General features: G+C 52.0%; 1 protein-coding gene across 4 annotated transcripts in view; it reads left to right on the plus strand.

The window, feature by feature from the left end:
- Positions 1-17,036, plus strand: part of DIDO1 (death inducer-obliterator 1) — a 60,667-nt gene extending 43,631 nt beyond the window's left edge. For 2 of the 4 annotated variants that reach the window (XM_003280141.2, XM_012511928.2), the window contains exons 10-16: positions 16-120; positions 380-515; positions 734-1,262; positions 1,954-2,107; positions 2,840-2,929; positions 3,775-3,970; positions 12,360-17,036. In XM_003280141.2, coding sequence (XP_003280189.2) covers positions 16-120; positions 380-515; positions 734-1,262; positions 1,954-2,107; positions 2,840-2,929; positions 3,775-3,970; positions 12,360-15,541 — 4,392 coding nt within the window. In that variant the 3' untranslated portion in view covers positions 15,542-17,036. Of the gene's footprint in view, positions 1-15; positions 121-379; positions 516-733; positions 1,263-1,953; positions 2,108-2,839; positions 2,930-3,774; positions 7,661-12,359 lie in introns of those variants that run through there. The other 2 variants (XM_003280142.2, XM_030826034.1) reach the window with 2 other exon arrangements.
- Positions 17,037-18,179: the final 1,143 nt, after the last annotated feature.

The following is an 18,179-nucleotide window of genomic DNA, read 5'->3' on the forward strand; positions in this document are numbered from 1 at the left end:
TCTTTTTCATTTCAGGTGATGGAGTCCAGAGCTAAACTGCACAATGAAAGCAAGAAGACGGTCCCCAGGCAGGAGGCCATCCCCGATCTGGAGGACTCTCCGCCAGTGTCGGATTCAGAGGTAAGTATTCGGGAGTTTTTGTGTTCACCAAGAATAGACTAATCCATCCCAAATGTTTTGAGGTTATCTTAAATTACTGGGCAGGACACTGAGCTTACAGCAGGTGTGTGTCATTGTGGCATTCCTCAGTCCTTGTATTCGGTGGTCCTTTTTTCTCTCCCGTGCGTCTCAATCCCATGAGACTGCTTTTCTTGTGTGTTGTTAATTTGGAGCTGAGTTTCGAGAAGAAACAACCTCACTTTTTTTCTTTTTCTTTTAGGAACAGCAAGAGTCAGCACGTGCTGTCCCTGAGAAGAGCACAGCGCCGCTCCTTGATGTCTTCAGCAGCATGTTGAAAGACACCACCAGTCAGCACCGCGCACATCTCTTCGATCTCAACTGTAAAATTTGCACAGGTGAGCACAGTTTAGGGGATGGAGTCTTGGAGCTGAGACTAAACTTGATTTTGTTGAAAGTCACTGAACCTTCTAAAAGCAACCGCACGTAAGCTTAAACAGGCAGAAAGGCCAGAGTGATTTCCTGCCCTGCCTTTAGAGTATTGCTTTCGGCTTTGTGTGAGAAACACCCGTGTGCCGGCTGGGTTTCTCACAGAGCCTTTCCTCACCTTCTTCAGGCCAGGTTCCCTCCGCAGAAGATGAGCCAGCTCCAAAAAAACAAAAATTGTCAGCTTCTGTTAAGAAAGAAGATTTAAAATCGAAGCATGACAGCTCTGCACCTGACCCAGCTCCTGATTCAGCTGATGAGATGATGCCGGAGGCTGTGCCTGAAGTTGCCTCTGAACCAGGCCTAGAAAGTGCTTCTCATCCAAATGTGGACAGAACATATTTCCCTGGGCCTCCAGGAGATAGCCATCCCGAGCCCTCCCCACTGGAAGACCTGTCCCCCTGCCCAGCCTCCTGTGGGAGCGGGGTGGTCACCACCGTCACAGTGTCCGGCCGGGACCCCAGGACCGCTCCAGGCAGTTCATGCATAGCCGTGGCCTCCGCAGCATCCCGCCCAGACAGCACCCACATGGTGGAAGCCAGACAGGATGTGCCGAAGCCTGTCTTGACTTCTGTGATGGTGCCCAAGTCCATACTAGCTAAGCCATCCTCATCTCCTGACCCAAGATACTTGTCAGTTCCTCCGTCACCAAATATCAGGTGCGTACTTCAGGTGTGGTCTGAACAAGCCAAACTTTTTTTTAGATTAACAAAAGGAAAGATAACTGGTGATTAAATAGTTGAACTCGGAAATGTAACCTGAAATACAGCTTCACTCTTTCATCTTTTAAAAAGCCCCAGTTGTAGGGTACCTTATTGTCCTTTTGGAAGTAGAGATCTTAGAAATCTACATTTAAATTTGTGCTCATCCAATTTTGTTGCCTATTCACTTTATTTTTCTTTAACCAAAATGTCTGTATCATTTTAATTAAAGTAAGTAATGGGCAAAAGTAAGCTACCAAAAACATAAAACTTGCAAGAGTTCACTTTTGCTTTTACATATGAAGCTGGGCACAGTGGCTCACACCTGTCATCCCAGCATATGCTTGAGCCCAGGAGTTTGAAACCAGCCTGAGCAACATGGCAAAACCCCATCTCTACAAAAAAGACAAAAATTAGCCGGGTGTGGTAATGCACGCCTGTAGTCCCAACTACTTGAAAGGCTGAGGTGGGAGGATCACCTGAGCCTGGGAAGCAGAGACTGCAGCCAGCTGTATTGCACCACTGCACTCCAGCCTGCACGACAGAATGAGATCCTGTCTCAAAAAAAAAAAAAAAAAGGCTTTTTCTACTTTTGAAATTCCCATTGCACAGAGAGACATTGACTTTCTTTTATGGTTTTGTTTTACAGCACTTCAGAATCACGTTCCCCTCCAGAGGGAGACACGACCCTCTTTTTGTCTCGACTCAGCACCATTTGGAAAGGATTTATTAACATGCAGAGTGTGGCAAAATTTGTCACTAAGGCGTATCCTGTCTCTGGGTGTTTTGATTACCTCAGTGAGGTTAGAACCAAGAAAATGTGTGTGCGTGTGTGTGTCTTCCATAGGAGCTTCTAAACTAGAGTCAAACACATGACTTTCTCCCTTAATTCAGGAGATAGGAGAGGAGCAGAAATGTGTGACGCTCTTGCAACTGGCTGTCTGGATGCAGAAACGCCTCTAAATGCAAAGTGGCGATGGCTGTGATGAGTCCGCAGGTTCAGCAGTTTGGTCAGGGTCAGAAATGTGAGCCTGCAGTCTGGCCTCTCAGTGATCGGTTTCGCTGGGGCACTGACCAGATGGCTGTGCGCACAGCCACCAGCACAGCCAGGTGTTTGGAGCCTGCTTTACACACACCTGGCCACTTGCGGGGTGGCGCATATGACCCCATGGCAGGCCTTTTAGTTTTCACAATTAACCAGAAAACAGCACTAGCATTTATGACTTTAATGCAAGGAGTCACCCTGGCTCATGTGTGAATCGTTACTCTCTGTGTATGTACATAAACACAGCATAGAAGTGTTGGGCAGTAATTTCTAAACAATCTTATTTGGCAGAAGGTTGGCATCATACCCCCCTTGGATTTGGTAACTTGTAATCCTGGATTTAATACATTTAATACAAGTATGGCTATTTTCCTTGGAGTAGTTGTAGTCTTCTTGAATCTTGGGTAGTATGGTGCCTTCACATGACTGCATTCATCTTTATGTGATTATTACAGTTCAAAGTGATTTACGCAAAGTACTTTTTGTTTAGGATTTGCCTGACACAATTCACATTGGTGGGAGGATCGCACCGAAGACAGTTTGGGATTATGTTGGCAAACTCAAGTCTTCTGTGTCTAAGGTACCTGCTTATAGTATAAATTCTGCAACCATGGAAAATTGTGTTTATTTAAACATCTTTTTTTAACCTCTCGTTTTGATGGGTTAACACTTAAAATGTTAGCCTGTAGCTTACTAGATATTTCCAGGTGAATGTTAAAAATTTAGTTTTGCAGTGAGCTGAGATCGCACCACTGCACTCCAGCCTGGGAGACAGAGCAAGACTGTCTCAAAAAAAAAAAAAAAAAAAAAAAAAAAAAAAAAAGGTTTATATAGTTGTATTACTGTGTGAAGGTGTTTGAGTATACAGTGGTAGAAGGTTGTTTCTGATTTATTACAATGTATGTGCAGTTACATTTTAGTAAGAAATATGTAAGTTTTATTTTTTTTTATGATTGAAGGAGCAGAAGGTGTGTTTTGCAGGGGTGATCAGGCTCAGGGCACTCAACCTGGGCTCTTGAACGGTCCTGGTTTTCTGGGACCCCCTGAGATTTAGCTACAGCTGTGTGTGTCTGTCTGTGGTTTTCTCTGGGGAATCTGTAGTCTTCGTCAGGTTCACGAAAGGGCTAGACCCTGTTGTCTAGTTTAACCCTCCTCTGGGGAGGGGCACAGACAGCCATTGCAGATCATGCAGCTGGTTCCTCGTGACTGGGGCCCTCGTGCATGTAGGAAAAGCCGGCTCTGCTCCAGACACTGCTGGGCTCACATGTTACGCGAATTGCCTCACTGAGACAGGAGCTCTGTGAGATCGTGGCTGTGAGTAGGAGAGATTTGACAAGGTTTCCTGTTTGAAAGCAGGATGTGAATCGGGCATGTGATGCTTGAGCCGCATTTTCTTTATGAGTGCTTCCCACTCTTCCATTGCAGGAGCTCTGTCTGATCCGCTTCCACCCCGCCACAGAGGAAGAGGAGGTCGCCTATATCTCTCTCTACTCCTATTTTAGCAGCCGTGGCCGCTTTGGTGTTGTAGCTAATAACAACAGGCATGTCAAGGACCTCTACCTGATCCCGCTGAGCGCCCAGGACCCTGTTCCATCCAAACTCTTGCCCTTTGAGGGACCAGGTAAGCGCCGGCTTTCTGGGTGGAGGTGAGACCCACCTGCACCTGCACCCCTTCTCCCACTGACGTACCCTGCTGAGTCCTGACCAGCCCAGGGCTCTCTAGGAGCAGGAGTTAGCACAGACGCAGCGGTTAGCAATAGGATTCATCTTTGAGGGCGTAGGACTGTGGCACGAGAGGTACCCCTGATTCACAGCATAAATTGTCTTAGGAGAGTGTTAGAGAGGGAAAAACCCACAGCCTGCAACCAGGTCATCTTGGCCTCAGGTCAGAGAAGACTCTGTGCCCAGGAGCCCGAGGCTCAGCCAGAAAGGGAGGTGACACTCCCAGCGGCCCTGCTCTTTCCTCTAGATAGACTTGGGAGTCAGCACACACCAGGAAGTGGCTTCATCAGGGGTCACTTCTCTAACAGGGATGGATTTCCAGGAGACTTAAAAATAATGACATGGAAAACTATTTCTAGAAATAATTATTTTAAAATCTGCGGCTCAAATTGTAATAGGTTCATTCATCTTTGGCAAGCTACTTTGTGTTTGCACATTCCTTGGAAAGTACTGTATTTACACAATTATTTACAAATAGCCTAAAATACATCTTCTTTGTCAAGGGTTGAGGGTGATTCCAGGGGCCACATGCTCTGTTAGTGACCAGCTCTTTCATAGCCCCTTAGAAGAAGCTGATGTGACTTCAGTTAGGGATTAGTATCTGATGCCCAACTGAAGTGTCTCCTTGTCCGTGCAGTCCCCAGAGGATCGGTGTTCTCTAAAAGTGGGTGTGCGGATCACACAGTGTCCTCTAAAGTGCTTCGTCATAAAGGCAGGTGCTGTCTAGACCCTGTGCCTCAGTGCCCTCTGTCCCTGTCACCAGGCCTCGGCGGGTGTTCCTGCCATAGCTGTGCAGGGTGCTCCCACCCACACCCCTCATGCCACACCCTAGCTAGCTGGGGTCCTGTAGGGGCCACTCCACATCTTGGGCGGGACTTCTGTCGCCCCAGGCACAGCCCGTGTTCCTACTGGAGCCCATTCTTCACAGCTGGAGTGGGCTCGGCCTGTGCCCGTGTTGTGGAATTACATGTCCATAAAGGGATTGGTTGGTCTCAGTAATTTCAGGATGAAATACTTGCTGGCATGGTGCATTAAATTATTTTAGTGCCAGATAAATTTTTAAAAGCAAAGTGCTTTAGTGTGTCCCCTCAAATCCTACTTGGGATAAAGAGATGCCACCTAATGGGTGGCAGAAAGGATCCTGGTAGAGGTTCTTGGTGTTGCTTGTGAAGAGTCTGGCCAGCTCCACGTGACCAGGGAGAGGAAAAGCCCGGCCCTCCTGGAGGTGAAGACCGAGAAGCTGACCTCTCCGGCACCTGTGAAGACCCACTGGTCAGTTGCAAGTGCAACAGTGTGTGTGCAGTCAGTGCAGACACTGCAGCACCTCAGCGCCTCCCTACTGGGGTGAAAAGAGCACTTTTTATTTACACAAACATGAATTCATAGATAGCGAGCCTCCCCTTTTTAAAAAAATTGAAGCGATATTTCATCCTTTTTTGAACTCCTCTCCCTACTCCATTTCCAAACTTGGAGCTGTCAGGTGAGCACAGGTTGTAGGGTGGGTGTTGAGCGAGCCCCGGTGCATGCTGGGCATGGGGTTCCCCACAGTGCGCAGTGACGGGGCCCAGGGAGGCCACCAGAGGAGCGGCGCCCCCATTCTCCCCACAGCAAGGGCTGGCTGTGCAGGTGCAGCCCTGGGGCAGAGGGAGAGGACAGGTCTCCCAGCACCTCCCGGATGGCACCGGGACAAGGAGGGCGGGGCTGGGGTCACTCACCTTGTCTGCTGAGTGCGATGGCGCCAACCACCCACACTGTCAGCTCCGCGACCAGCTGGGGGAACGTCACACTTGCCCACCAAGGCACTTGCTGAGGCCACGACGCCGCCTGACAGGGACACACAAAAGCCCTGGGGACTTTGATCCACGATAAAGAGCAGAGGCGTCTGGGTAAAGTAACACAGGGTGAGGGACTTTAGAAAAGTAACAGCTAGTGAAACCTTTCCATACACTTCAGAGATGTTTTAACTTAAGACTTCAGTATAATGTTAAATTCTCCTGATGTCCTTGTTGACATGAATACATATGCGTGAAATCTCACACACTTCCATGGTCACTAAACAGCCTTGACCCCGGGCCAGGCCATCAGGTACTTGGCCCGCTTCACATACTGATTACTTGACTTGGCGTTTTCTAGATATAAACATGTACATGTGTGTCCTGGCTTTGTGGTGTAAATGTGTAGTGCGTGTGTGTGTGTGTGTGTGTGTGTAAAGCTAGGTCCTGGCACGTTTCCCCTGTCTCAGCGGACCCTGTCCTCACGGAGATAGCCCAGAAGCCCTTGGACAGCACAGGCCACACCTGAGGGCGCTGACGGTGGTGACTCCACAGAGCTGTGGTCAGGGGTAAGCGTGTGCTGCGCGGCTTGGAGTCACGCCCCCGGAAGTGCTGGGCGAGGGTGTGCAGGACCCAGCTCCGTTCCAGAGCCTCAGTTCTCTGCAGCACATGCAGCACAGGCCTGAAGGAGACCTGGCGCCCCAGCCTTGAGCTGCCCGTCTGCATCAGGGCACTGATGGGGGAGCATCTTCCCCTGGGGATGTTAAGGAGAAGGTCCTGTTGGGGGTAGAGATTCACGCAGAAAAGAGTGACTGACTCGTCCATGTGCCTCAGTTTATACCACACAATTGCAGGTGTCCCTGCCTCCCACACATGGGGACCTAGTGGGTTTTGACAGCGTAGTGTCCAGTCCAGCCCCCTCAGTGCTTGCTGTTCACACTTAAGCAAGTGAAGGCCTGAAGGTGCCCAGCTGTGCCCTCAGGGGAAACCAAGTCACCCGCCCCGTCAGCATTTGGCCCTTGTCGGGCAGTGAGAGTGGAGCTGCCCCCGCAGCACCCTCGGGAGCCATGCAGCTCACAGCAGTAGCTGGATCTCCCTGAGGACACTTGTCCTTGCATATCTTAATGATTTGTCCACAAAAACTCAGCATCACTGGGGGGGCAGCTGGGAGGCCTGGGTCCAGGTGACCTTCTCCACCTAGATGTTCACCCCACTCGGTTCCAACTTTACCAACAGGCCCCCCGCAGGGACTTGGGGTCGCAGAGTCCCGGCCTGTCTCAGGGCCTTGTTCATGGAAGGGAGATGAGTCGGGTTGAAAGCTCATCGTGTAGGATTCTGTGCGGGGCCCTTACAGGACCTGACCACAGCCAAGATGCCTGCCTGTTAACCATGCCCAGCCCCCGTCATTTCCGCGTGAAGCCGCAGGCCTCGAAGCCTTGGTCTGAAACGCCTGTCGAGTAACCTTGGTCCATAAACATGGGTGCACAGTCTGTTCTCCCCAAGTACAGGGCAGGAGGAAACACCGCCCTCTGTAGCTGCGGAATGGAAAGGGCTCTTTTCTCTGAGGTCTTTATACGTTAGAAAGCTCTTCTGGGAAGGATGTTTGAATCCATAGTGTCTCTCTGTATTCACTTTTAACTGCTTTCTAAATTAGCTGAGAAATTCTGCCTTGAAATATTGTCAGGTAAGCATTTCTTCAGTTTTCATGTGTGTATGTAACAGTAGCTTTGCATGGAAATTGTAATCAGAGTCAAATACAGTATTGAATGGAATGTACTGCCTTCTCCTCCTAAATCAATAAACATATTTCATGGAAACTGGTCCTTGTTTGTTTGAATTGGAACCATTTGGTGGCTCCTGGTCACCTATCCTAGGCCCCCGTTTGCTTTCCATAAGCCAGCGCAGCGCACCCTGGTGGTGTCCCCAGCCCTGCAGCCCACCCAGCAGCTGCTGGAGCTGACGCAGTGCAGGCTGGTGCTGCCCTGGGGCCCTTCTCGGCACCCTGGCACCCAGAAGAAGATGGACATCGCTCTCCTCTTACCTGAGACGTGCTGGACCCAGTGGCTTTGTTCAGGTCTTAGGGATTCCCAGTTGGAAAGAGGGAGGGTCTGTGTGTGTGTGAGTGGGTGTGTTTGGTGGGTTGGGGGAAGTCACTTCTTCCCACCTTAATTGCCAAGTCTTTCTATGCAAGTCATACTTCAGAACCCTTGTTGATTAACTTCCACACAGTTTCTGTTCCAGCAGGTGTGAACATTTTGTTTTGACAGATGCAGACCATTGAGAGAGTTTTCATTTTAAGTCACTGATACTGGGATGTGCTAGGTGGGCTTAGGGGTAAAGGCCTCATTGTGATAGTTTGGGGTTGGGAGGAGTCAGGTTTTGGATGGTTCATTTAGTAAGAGGGAGCGTCTTCCTGCAGCCTCAGGTTCAGTACCGAGGGCGCTTCCTGCACCCTAAGAAGCAGGTGTTCCCTTTGCCAACTGCCTTGTCCCTCAGTCCCTGTTGCGACACACCTGGACACAGATCCTGGTTTTGGTCTTGGCCCACACAGCTTTTCGAATACACCCTTTATCTTCAGTTTCTTGAGTTCTTTTCCTGTGCGTGTGGTCTGATTCTGACCTCTGAGTCCAGACCCCTCCGTCATGAATACGCAAAGGACACAGACATGGTGCTAAAAAGGCCTGTTTGCTTGCACGTGATACGCCCTGAAGAAAGCCATTTGCCTTCTGGCCTTTCAGAGGGTGTTAGGGGAATGTCCACACCCTTGTTCCAGGCCTGATCAGTACCCTTCAGTGGAAGTGGAAGTGCAGGGGCACGTTTAGCTGCAGCTGGCATCTCCGGGCCCCGGCCCCTGGTTGCTTTATGAACTGAGGCCCTCAGTAGCCCTCAGGAGGGAGGTGGGTAAGTAAGCCTACCGTGCCCTGTGCCACCCGTGACCTGGCTGGTGCCAGCTTCGTGCAGGCCTCAGTCTCTGCACCTTCCCGGGGCACACTCCCTCCCAGGGCTCACACACACCATGGGGCAGCTGCCGAGGGGAGGGGCGAGCCTGGGAACAGCCCCTGGGCAACCTTGACTGCCCCTCCTGAGGTGGGGGCTCTGTGACTTTTTGACCTTACTGGTCTGCTGGACATGCCAGGCACTGGCAGGCACACCCTTTCCTCCCAGGGAAGACAGCTCCCAAGGTCCAGCCAAGCGAACTGCACTGCTCCTTCCATGAAGAGTTTATTTCCAAGGCGCTGGCCACATTTTACATATTCATGCAACCATAATAACAAACATGAGTTGGGTGACAAGATTTGACTGTTTCACAACGGGTGTGCCTTTTTGGACAGCCCAATTTAAATTTTAAATGGCAGGGAAATTCAGAACGAACACCCATCTGACTGCAGCTTTATTCAGTCACCAGTGTTTGCAGATGAGAGCACCAAGAGCTGGGAGCATTTACACGTGCCAGCTAAGTGTTTGATGCCAATCTCCAGATGGTTGCTGTTTTCAAGACTAAAGAATCTTGCCAGGGCTGAGATATACTAATTATTTTTTTCATTAACAAGCAAGTTAGCCATTAAAAGTTTGAGTTGGAGTGACACACCACGAGACGGGACCATGTAACAGTGATTTTGTACATCACACTGCCACCCTAACAGCCCTTTAGAAGCTGAGCGTCTCCCTTGGGTGGCATGTCCCCTCTGTGTCAGAGTCAGCACTAGGCTCCCCCAGGCGACTTCCCCACATGGGGCCCCACAAGCCCTACTGCCCAGGGTCCTTCCTGAGGCCTAGCCCATGCCTGTGTCTGCTCCCCATGTCAGGTTCTGCAGGGAGAGGGCCTGGCTTACAGAGCCCGGCTTACAGGAACTCAGCCTGAGCCTCAGTGCCCTTCCCACCAGGGCGTGGTGGGCTCTGCAGGTGTATGGTCCAGGAAGGCCATAATAGCCAATTTCATAAACGACCGTACCCGAAAAGTGGATTTGAGTAAGCTATATAATAGCTTATTCAGTAAAAAGATAGCTATTGTGGTGAGAGAAGTACTATTTTAAAATATGTTTAACTCATGTTAATCAGAACATGAACTTGACAGGTTTGCTGAGCAGCAGAGCTCAGCTGTGCCCTTCGGTGTGGCCCGGCTGGTTTTCCTGCTTCCCTCCTCTTCTGCCCACCCAGCCCTTTCACTGGCACCATGCTGCTATCCGGGGGGACAGAGAATGAAGAGGAGGTGGAGGTGAGGTGCTGGGATACCTCACCCCTCCTGCTCGAATCTCAGCCCTGGCCAGCAGCCTGTGACGAAGAGGCCTTTGGCCCTCTCTCCAGGAGGAAGGAAGCGTCCCATGGAGCAGGCTGGTCCCAGCTCAGTCTGGCAGGCCTGGTATTCCTCCCTTCACCCATCTCCCGTGCTCAGCCTGTCCATCAATTCCTTAGTGGAATTTAGGGAGATTAACAACAAATGTATTTAGAACTACATGGTGGTGCCTGTCCAAACAACTACCTGAAGCGGTCTGTGATCTTTACATCACCGGAAGCACAGGAAATCATACTGGTTTTCATTGTATGGGGAAGAAAATCTGTAGTGTGAGCACCTTTTGTATACCACAGTCACGTTAAATTATCTGTACATTGAGTTGTTACGGTTTAATCTCACATATTGTTACGTCGCTGCCGCTGAAACGTCCCGCCCACGTGTATCACTTTCCCTCCGCTCCTGTTTTGGGATGTGGGTTTTTATATTCCCCTTTGGCATTCTCGATTGATTATGAGTGTGGGGATGGTCGTTACTGGAATGTTAGTACTCCTGATCGAAGTTACCACAACTTACAACGTTGGGAATATCTTTGAATAATTTTTTTTTTTTTTAACTAATACTGTGCCTTAAAACCCCCAGTGTGCGTTGTCCACCTGCTGTGCTCTTTGCCACCTGTTCGCTGAGCACCTCGGTGCTTTACGTGAGCACAGTGTCTGTCCTGTGTTTACCAAGACATGAGCCTTAGGGAGTCTTTGATATGTTGATGCTCACTGAATTTCTAAACCCAAAACATTTATTTTATCTTTTTCCCAAGACGGAGTCTCACTCTGTCGCCCAGGCTGGAGTTCAGTGGCACAGTCTCGGCTCACTGCAACCTCTGCCTCCCAGGTTCCAGCAATTCTGCCTCAAGCCTCCTGAGTAGCTGGGACTACAGGCACACGCCACTACGCCTGGCTAATTTTTGTTTTTTGTTTTTTGTTTTTTTTTTTTGAGACAGAGTCTCACTCTGTCACCCAGGCTGGAGTGCAATGGCGTGATCTCAGCTCACTGCAACCTCCACCTCCTGGGTTCAAGCGATTTCTCCTGCCTCAGCCTCCTGAGTAGCTGGGACTACAGGTGTGCGCCACCACACCCAGTTAATTTTTGTATTTTTAGTAGAGACGGGGTTTCACCATGTTGGCCAGGATGGTCTTGATCTCTTGACTTCGTGATCCACCTGCCTTGGCCTCCCAAAGTGCTGGAATTACAGGCGTGAGCCACCATGCCCAGTCCAAAGCATTTATTTTAGCCATTTCATTTAATGCCGTTTTTCCCGTTCTGACACCAGAGACTAATGGATGACCTCATGACTTGTGCTTTATTGATGATTATGACTTTATTGGTAATTTAATATTAGTATATTTAGAGTAATTATGTGTTGCAACCCCTAAGTTAAAGACAAAAAAGGGGCCGGGTGCGGTGGCTCATGCCTGTAATCCCAGCACTTTGGGAGGCCGAGGCAGGCGGATCACCTGAGGTCAGGAGTTCGAGACCAGCCTGGCCAACATGGTGAAACCTCTTATCTACTAAAAACACAAAAATTAGCCAGGCATGGTGGTGCATGCCTGTAATCCCAGCTACTCAGGAGGCTGAGACAGGAGAATTCTCCTGAACCTGGAAAGCAGAGGTTATAGTGAGCCGAGGTCGTGCTACTGCACTCCAGCCTGGGCAACAGAGCGAGACTCCATCTGAAAAAATAAATAAATAAATAAAAATGCTGTTTGTTACCTTCCCGGCAGTGGCAAGAGGGGAAGAAGAGCATAGCTGAGCTGTTGTGTTGAGGGCACGTGCGACAATGCCCTTTTCACCCCTGCAGGCTCACACCATGGCCTCCCTCCCCTCCGCACTACTGCTCTAGCATTACAGATACTTTATTTAAAATATGTAACAAATCCCGACGATTGGGATGAATTCCCTTGTGGATTGGGCCTTCGGTTCCATGGTTGGTGACGAGGGGTTAGTCGCCCCCTTCACATGGCTCCGGGAGGACTGGGTTGGTGCATTCCTGGCTCGGTGTGTTCCCAGCTGGTTCCCGGGGCAGTGCGTTTCTGGGACGGTGTGTTCCTGGGGCGGAATCGCCCAGGCTTTTGCAACTGTCTTGACACTTGATTTTATTTTGCCACAGAATAATGGCTTATTTCTGTCTATTAAACGTTCCCCATGAAAGCCCTTAATAAATTCACCTCTAAAGGGTAAAAGCTGGATTTAGATTCTAAAATTTGCACAAATATTTTGTTTTTCAGGTCTTGAGTCACCACGTCCGAATATAATTCTTGGGTTAGTAATCTGCCAAAAAATAAAACGTCCTGCAAACAGTGGAGAGTTAGACAAGATGGATGAAAAGCGGACCCGACTTCAACAGGAAGAAGTGGACGTTCCGGCCTATCCAAAAGTAACCACAGCCCCGCAGTCCGAAAAGAAGCCCTCCAAGTATCCACTCTACTCTGCAGACGCGGCTGTCAGCACCACACCTCCTGGGTCGCCGCCCCCTCCACCCCCGCTTCCAGAACCACCGGTGCTAAAAGTGCTGTCATCCCTCAAACCTGCAGCCACCAGCCCAGCCACAGCAGCCACAACATCAGCGGCAGCCTCCATGGCAGCTTCCTCCGCCGCTTCCTCTGCTTCCAAAACAGCATCACCGCTGGAGCACATCCTGCAGACTCTCTTTGGAAAGAAGAAATCATTCGACCCCTCTGCCAGAGAGCCTCCCGGGTCCAGCACAAGTCTCCCCCAGGAGCCCAAAACCACAGCAGAGGATGGGGTGCCGGCGCCTCCGCTGTTAGATCCGATCGTCCAGCAGTTTGGTCAGTTCTCAAAAGATAAGGCTCTGGAGGAAGAGGAGGACGACAGGCCATACGACCCCGAGGAGGAGTACGACCCAGAGAGGGCCTTCGACACTCAGCTTGTGGAACGAGGGCGGCGCCACGAGGTGGAAAGGGCTCCTGAAGCAGCTGCAGCCGAGCGGGAAGAGGTGGCCTATGACCCCGAGGATGAGACCATCTTAGAAGAAGCGAAAGTGACTGTTGATGACTTGCCCAACAGGATGTGTGCCGATGTGAGAAGGAATTCCATGGAGAGGCCTGCCGAGCCGGTGGCCGGGGCTGCCACGCCCTCCCTGGTGGAACAACAGAAGATGCTAGAAGAGCTGAACAAACAGATCGAGGAGCAGAAGAGACAGCTGGAGGAGCAAGAAGAAGCTCTCAGGCAGCAGAGGGCTGCTGTCGGGGTCTCCATGGCCCACTTCTCGGTGTCGGACGCCTTGATGTCTCCGCCACCAAAGTCGTCCTTGCCCAAGGCGGAGCTGTCCCAGCAAGAGCAGCAGTCTGCAGACAAGCCCGCCTCACTGCCCCCCGCCAGCCAGGCGTCAAACCACAGAGACCCCCGGCAAGCGAGGCGCCTGGCCGCTGAGACCGGTGAGGGGGAGGGGGAGCCTCTCTCCAGGCTCTCGGCACGTGGTGCCCAGGGTGCCCTTCCCGAGAGAGATGCTTCCAGGGGTGGCCTTGTGGGCCAGGCGCCCGTGCCAGTCCCGGAGGAAAAGGAGCCAGCCTCTTCCCCCTGGGCTTCGGGCGAAAAGCCCCCAGCGGGGTCCGAGCAGGACGGCTGGAAGGCAGAGCCTGGGGAGGGCACCCGCCCCGCCACGGTTGGAGACAGCTCGGCCAGGCCTGCCCGGAGGGTGCTGCTGCCCACACCGCCCTGCGGCGCCCTGCAGCCTGGCTTCCCGCTGCAGCTCGACGGTGAGAGGGACCCTTTCACCAGCCCGGGGTTCGCGTCGCAGGACAAGGCTCTCGGCTCGGCCCAGTATGAGGACCCAAGAAATCTTCATTCTGCTGGAAGGAGCAGCAGCCCTGCAGGTGAAACAGAGGGGGACAGAGAGCCACAGGCCAGACCCAGCGAGGGCACCGCCCCGCTCCCCCCACCAGGACAGAAAGTGGGGGGCTCTCAGCCCCCGTTTCCAGGTCAGCGGGAACCTGGACCTCATGCTTTGGGGGTGTCAGGGCTTCACGGCCCCAATTTCCCGGGACCAAGGGGGCCAGCCCCTCCGTTTCCAGAAGAGAATATCGCTTCTAACGATGGGCCACGAGGGCCTCCGCCAGCCAGATTCGGAGCCCAGAAAGGGTCTATCCCTTCCTTATTCTCGGGGCAACATGGGCCACCTCCTTATGGGGACAGCAGAGGCCCCTCACCCTCTTACCTTGGTGGACCACGAGGAGGGGCACCATCCCAATTTGAAGAACGCAAAGATGCCCATGGGGAGAAGAGGGAGTTCCAGGACGCCCCGTATAACGAGGTGACGGGCGCCCCCGCCCAGTTTGAAGGGACAGAGCAAGCCCCGTTTCTGGGAAGCAGAGGCGGCGCGCCTTTCCAGTTCGGAGGCCAGAGAAGGCCGCTGCTGTCTCAGCTGAAAGGCCCCCGAGGCGGCCCCCCTCCCTCTCAGTTTGGAGGTCAGAGAGGACCACCCCCTGGTCATTTCGTGGGCCCAAGAGGGCCCCATCCTAGTCAGTTTGAAACTGCCCGGGGCCCTCATCCCAACCAGTTTGAAGGACCCAGAGGCCAAGCGCCTAACTTTATGCCAGGTCCCAGGGGCATTCAACCTCAGCAGTTCGAAGACCAGAGGGTCCATTCACCACCAAGATTCACAAACCAAAGGGCGCCTGCACCCCTGCAGTTTGGTGGACTACGGGGGTCTGCACCCTTTTCTGAAAAAAATGAGCAGACCCCTTCGCGATTTCACTTCCAGGGCCAGGCCCCGCAGGTGATGAAGCCGGGCCCCAGGCCCCTGCTGGAGCTTCCCAGCCACCCCCCGCAGCACCGGAAGGACCGCTGGGAGGAGGCCGGGCCGCCCTCCGCGCTCTCCTCCAGTGCGCCCGGACAGGGCCCCGAGGCCGACGGACAGTGGGCATCGGCCGACTTCCGAGAGGGGAAAGGCCACGAATACAGAAACCAGACTTTCGAAGGGAGGCAGAGAGAGCGGTTTGACGCGGGGCCCAAAGAGAAGCCGCTGGAGGAGCCCGACGCCCAGGGCCGGGCGTCCGAGGACAGGAGGAGAGAGCGCGAGCGCGGCCGAAACTGGAGCCGAGAGCGGGACTGGGACCGGGCCCGGGAGTGGGACCGACACCGGGACAAGGACTCCAGCCGAGACTGGGACAGAAACCGGGAGAGGAGCGCTAACCGCGACCGAGAGCGCGAGGCCGACCGGGGCAAGGAGTGGGACCGCAGCCGGGAGCGGAGCAGGAACCGAGAGCGCGAGCGAGACCGGAGGCGCGACCGGGACCGGTCCCGGAGCAGAGAGCGGGACCGAGACAAGGCCAGGGACAGGGAGCGGGGCCGCGACCGCAAGGACCGGAGCAAGAGCAAAGAGAGCGCTCGGGACCCGAAGCCCGAGGCCTCGAGGGCCTCCGACCCTGGCACCGCCTCGCAGGCCTAGACGCCCCGGCCAGGCAGAGAGACCCTTTTTAAAGCCACGTTCGTAAAACGCGTTGAACAAATAGCCTTTGAAATAGCCACGATCTTAGATTCAGGATAGAATATTCTGGACGTAAACATTACTGTAATTTTGTGTAAATGGTTTCTTACAAGATTTCACATCTTTACAATTCTGATGCTTTTTTAAAAAACTAAACTTTAATATTTCCATTTAAAATTAAAGAAATGGGAAATTGCCTACAGAGCATATTGCTTTTCAGATCATAGTTATCTTTTCCAATAACTTTATTGTAAATTTTAAGGGAGTTTCATTGGACCCTAGAGCCATACCTTCACTGACATCTCATCTGTTTGTGTTTCCAAAAGCTGCTTTTACAGGTCTTAGCCACTGTCCCGGAGGCCTGTGTGGGCGTGACCTGCAGGCGTCCCCCCTGCGGCTACGGGAGAAGTGTTAGTAGCTTGTATCTGGAGTCTTGAGAAGCACAAACCTTACAAATGCATCTTTCTTTTGTCATAAAATTTGAATTAACAATTTTCAGCTGGGAAACAAAAACACATTTCTCAGTGTGCTCAGATTTTATATATCACCTTACCAATTTTTTCAAAAACATGGTTTAAAGCAACATCTGTCCTAGCATAACTGTTGTATTTTAAATAACAGTTTATTGAAAAATGTTAAGCTTTACCAGCCTAAAAAAAAGTAACAAACCAATTCAGTGTGCTTTGGGGGCGAGGAGGAGTCCTCGATTTGAATAATCAGGAGTTTTGTTCGTCCAATTTCATATTCTGAGCAGTTCTTCTGTATCCCAGGAAAAGTACACTCAGCCCCAAACTGGTGTTTGTCAGACGAGACATTTAAAAGTTTGTCCGTGAAAGTGGAACAATACTTGTATAAAGTCTGAGATGGGAAATAGTGATGATTAGCTCCAGAACTGCAGATGAGGTAGGAAGCTGTTCACTGTGAAACAGTCTCTTGCTTGTCGCGTATTTTTCGAGTACTTCTGAAGTGTGAAGTAAAAAAATCTGGCTAATTTATTTGTACAAATACACTTTGATAATTTTTTATATTTTCATAAACTTACTTTTACAGATGTAAAATTAAAGAACTTCACTTGTTCTTTGGAGTCTTATTCCATTGTACGTCACTACAGATTTTTCACTTTATAGCAGAGATTTTTTAAGTTAGGAAAACATTGAGAACGTATCAGTTTGAGATGTTTGGTGTTGAAAGCCAAGTGTCCATAGGTTAAATTACATTAAAGTAGGTGTCACGTTCCAACATCTAGTACGATGTGAAGGTTTTGTTTAACATATAAAGCAAATTTTTCTAATTTAAATACACAAATGTAAAAATTAAGTGTGTTTCTTTAGTTTACTTGATAGAGATTCCTGTAAATTGTATTTTATATTGCGGAGGCTTATATCACTGTACATGAGAACATGGAACGACCTAGGTTTTGTTACTCGCAGTAGAATAAACAGCTACAGGAAGTTTCTGTCTTGGGTCTTCATCAGCCTTTTTCTAACGCGGAGAAGTTTGGGGTCGTGCACGGACGCCCTGGCCACCCAGTTTCTTGTTGCTGGTTTGCCTGGGCGTGGGCAGGAATGCCCTTTGGACCCCTCCCTGAACTCATGCTGAGCCTAGGGTGAGACTGGCCGGGTGCGGGTCCCCACATCCTTCCGTCACGGGGCAGCTGTCTCGTTCCCTGTGGGGACCCAGCACCATCCAGCTCTGCCGACAATGGGCAGGAAGGTCGAGCGGAGGGACTCACCCCCTTCAGACCCTCTCCTGGGACTGTCTGAGTGGGAGCCCGAGACCACTGCGACAGCCTCAACTGTGGTGAAGGAGTCTCATGGTTGGGGAGTGAGCCCCGAAGCCCCAGCCCATCCAGGCTGCAGCCGAGAGTGCACCCCGCTGACGGCCGGGCGTGCTGCTGCTGAGGGTGCAGGTGGGCAGTCGGGGTTGGCGGCCCAGACCCAGCAGTGCCAGTGGAGCAGACACGGTGGCCCACGTGCCTGCACACAGCGCGGCTGCAGGGACAGGCTCGGGGAGCTGGCGCGTGGCCTGCAAGCTTCCTCTGGTCGCCTGTGGGCCAGAGCTTGGCTTCCGAACAAGCGTATGGGTCCACAGCCCAGCCATGAGCAGACGCCGGTGGGACGTTCCTGCGCAGACCAGTGCAGGCCCCTTGGCCAAGTGTCTGGTGGGGCAGCAACGGCTCTGACCAGCCTCCTCCAACAGTTCCAGACCGTGACCTGTGCAGCCAAAGGGCTCACTGTGTGGAAACGTGGCGAGGAAGACCTAGCTCCAGTCCGCCCCCGGGCTCGGCCGCAGCCCGGTCAGCCACACGAAGCAGGGAAAGGCCCAGGCCCCGGAGCCCTGGCACCCACAGGCCACAGGGCAGCACAGGGTCACTGAGCTGTAGCTCCCTGTTCTAGCACGGAGGCTGAGGCAGCTGTCGGGGGATAATAGAGCCATCTCACTTGAGAACTGGGCACGGGGGCCTCCAACAGGGGGTAACAAAGCAGCAAGCACCCTCCCTGCCCACCCCCCACACCAGGCGTCAGCGAGTCCCGGGGAGGAGGCGGCAGTGGGGACCGTGGCTGTGGCTGAGCTCGGGGGGCCTAACAAGAAGGGGAGA

The sequence above is a fragment of the Nomascus leucogenys genome, chromosome 13 (genome assembly GCF_006542625.1).
Source record: "Nomascus leucogenys isolate Asia chromosome 13, Asia_NLE_v1, whole genome shotgun sequence".
Classification (NCBI taxonomy): domain Eukaryota; kingdom Metazoa; phylum Chordata; class Mammalia; order Primates; family Hylobatidae; genus Nomascus; species Nomascus leucogenys.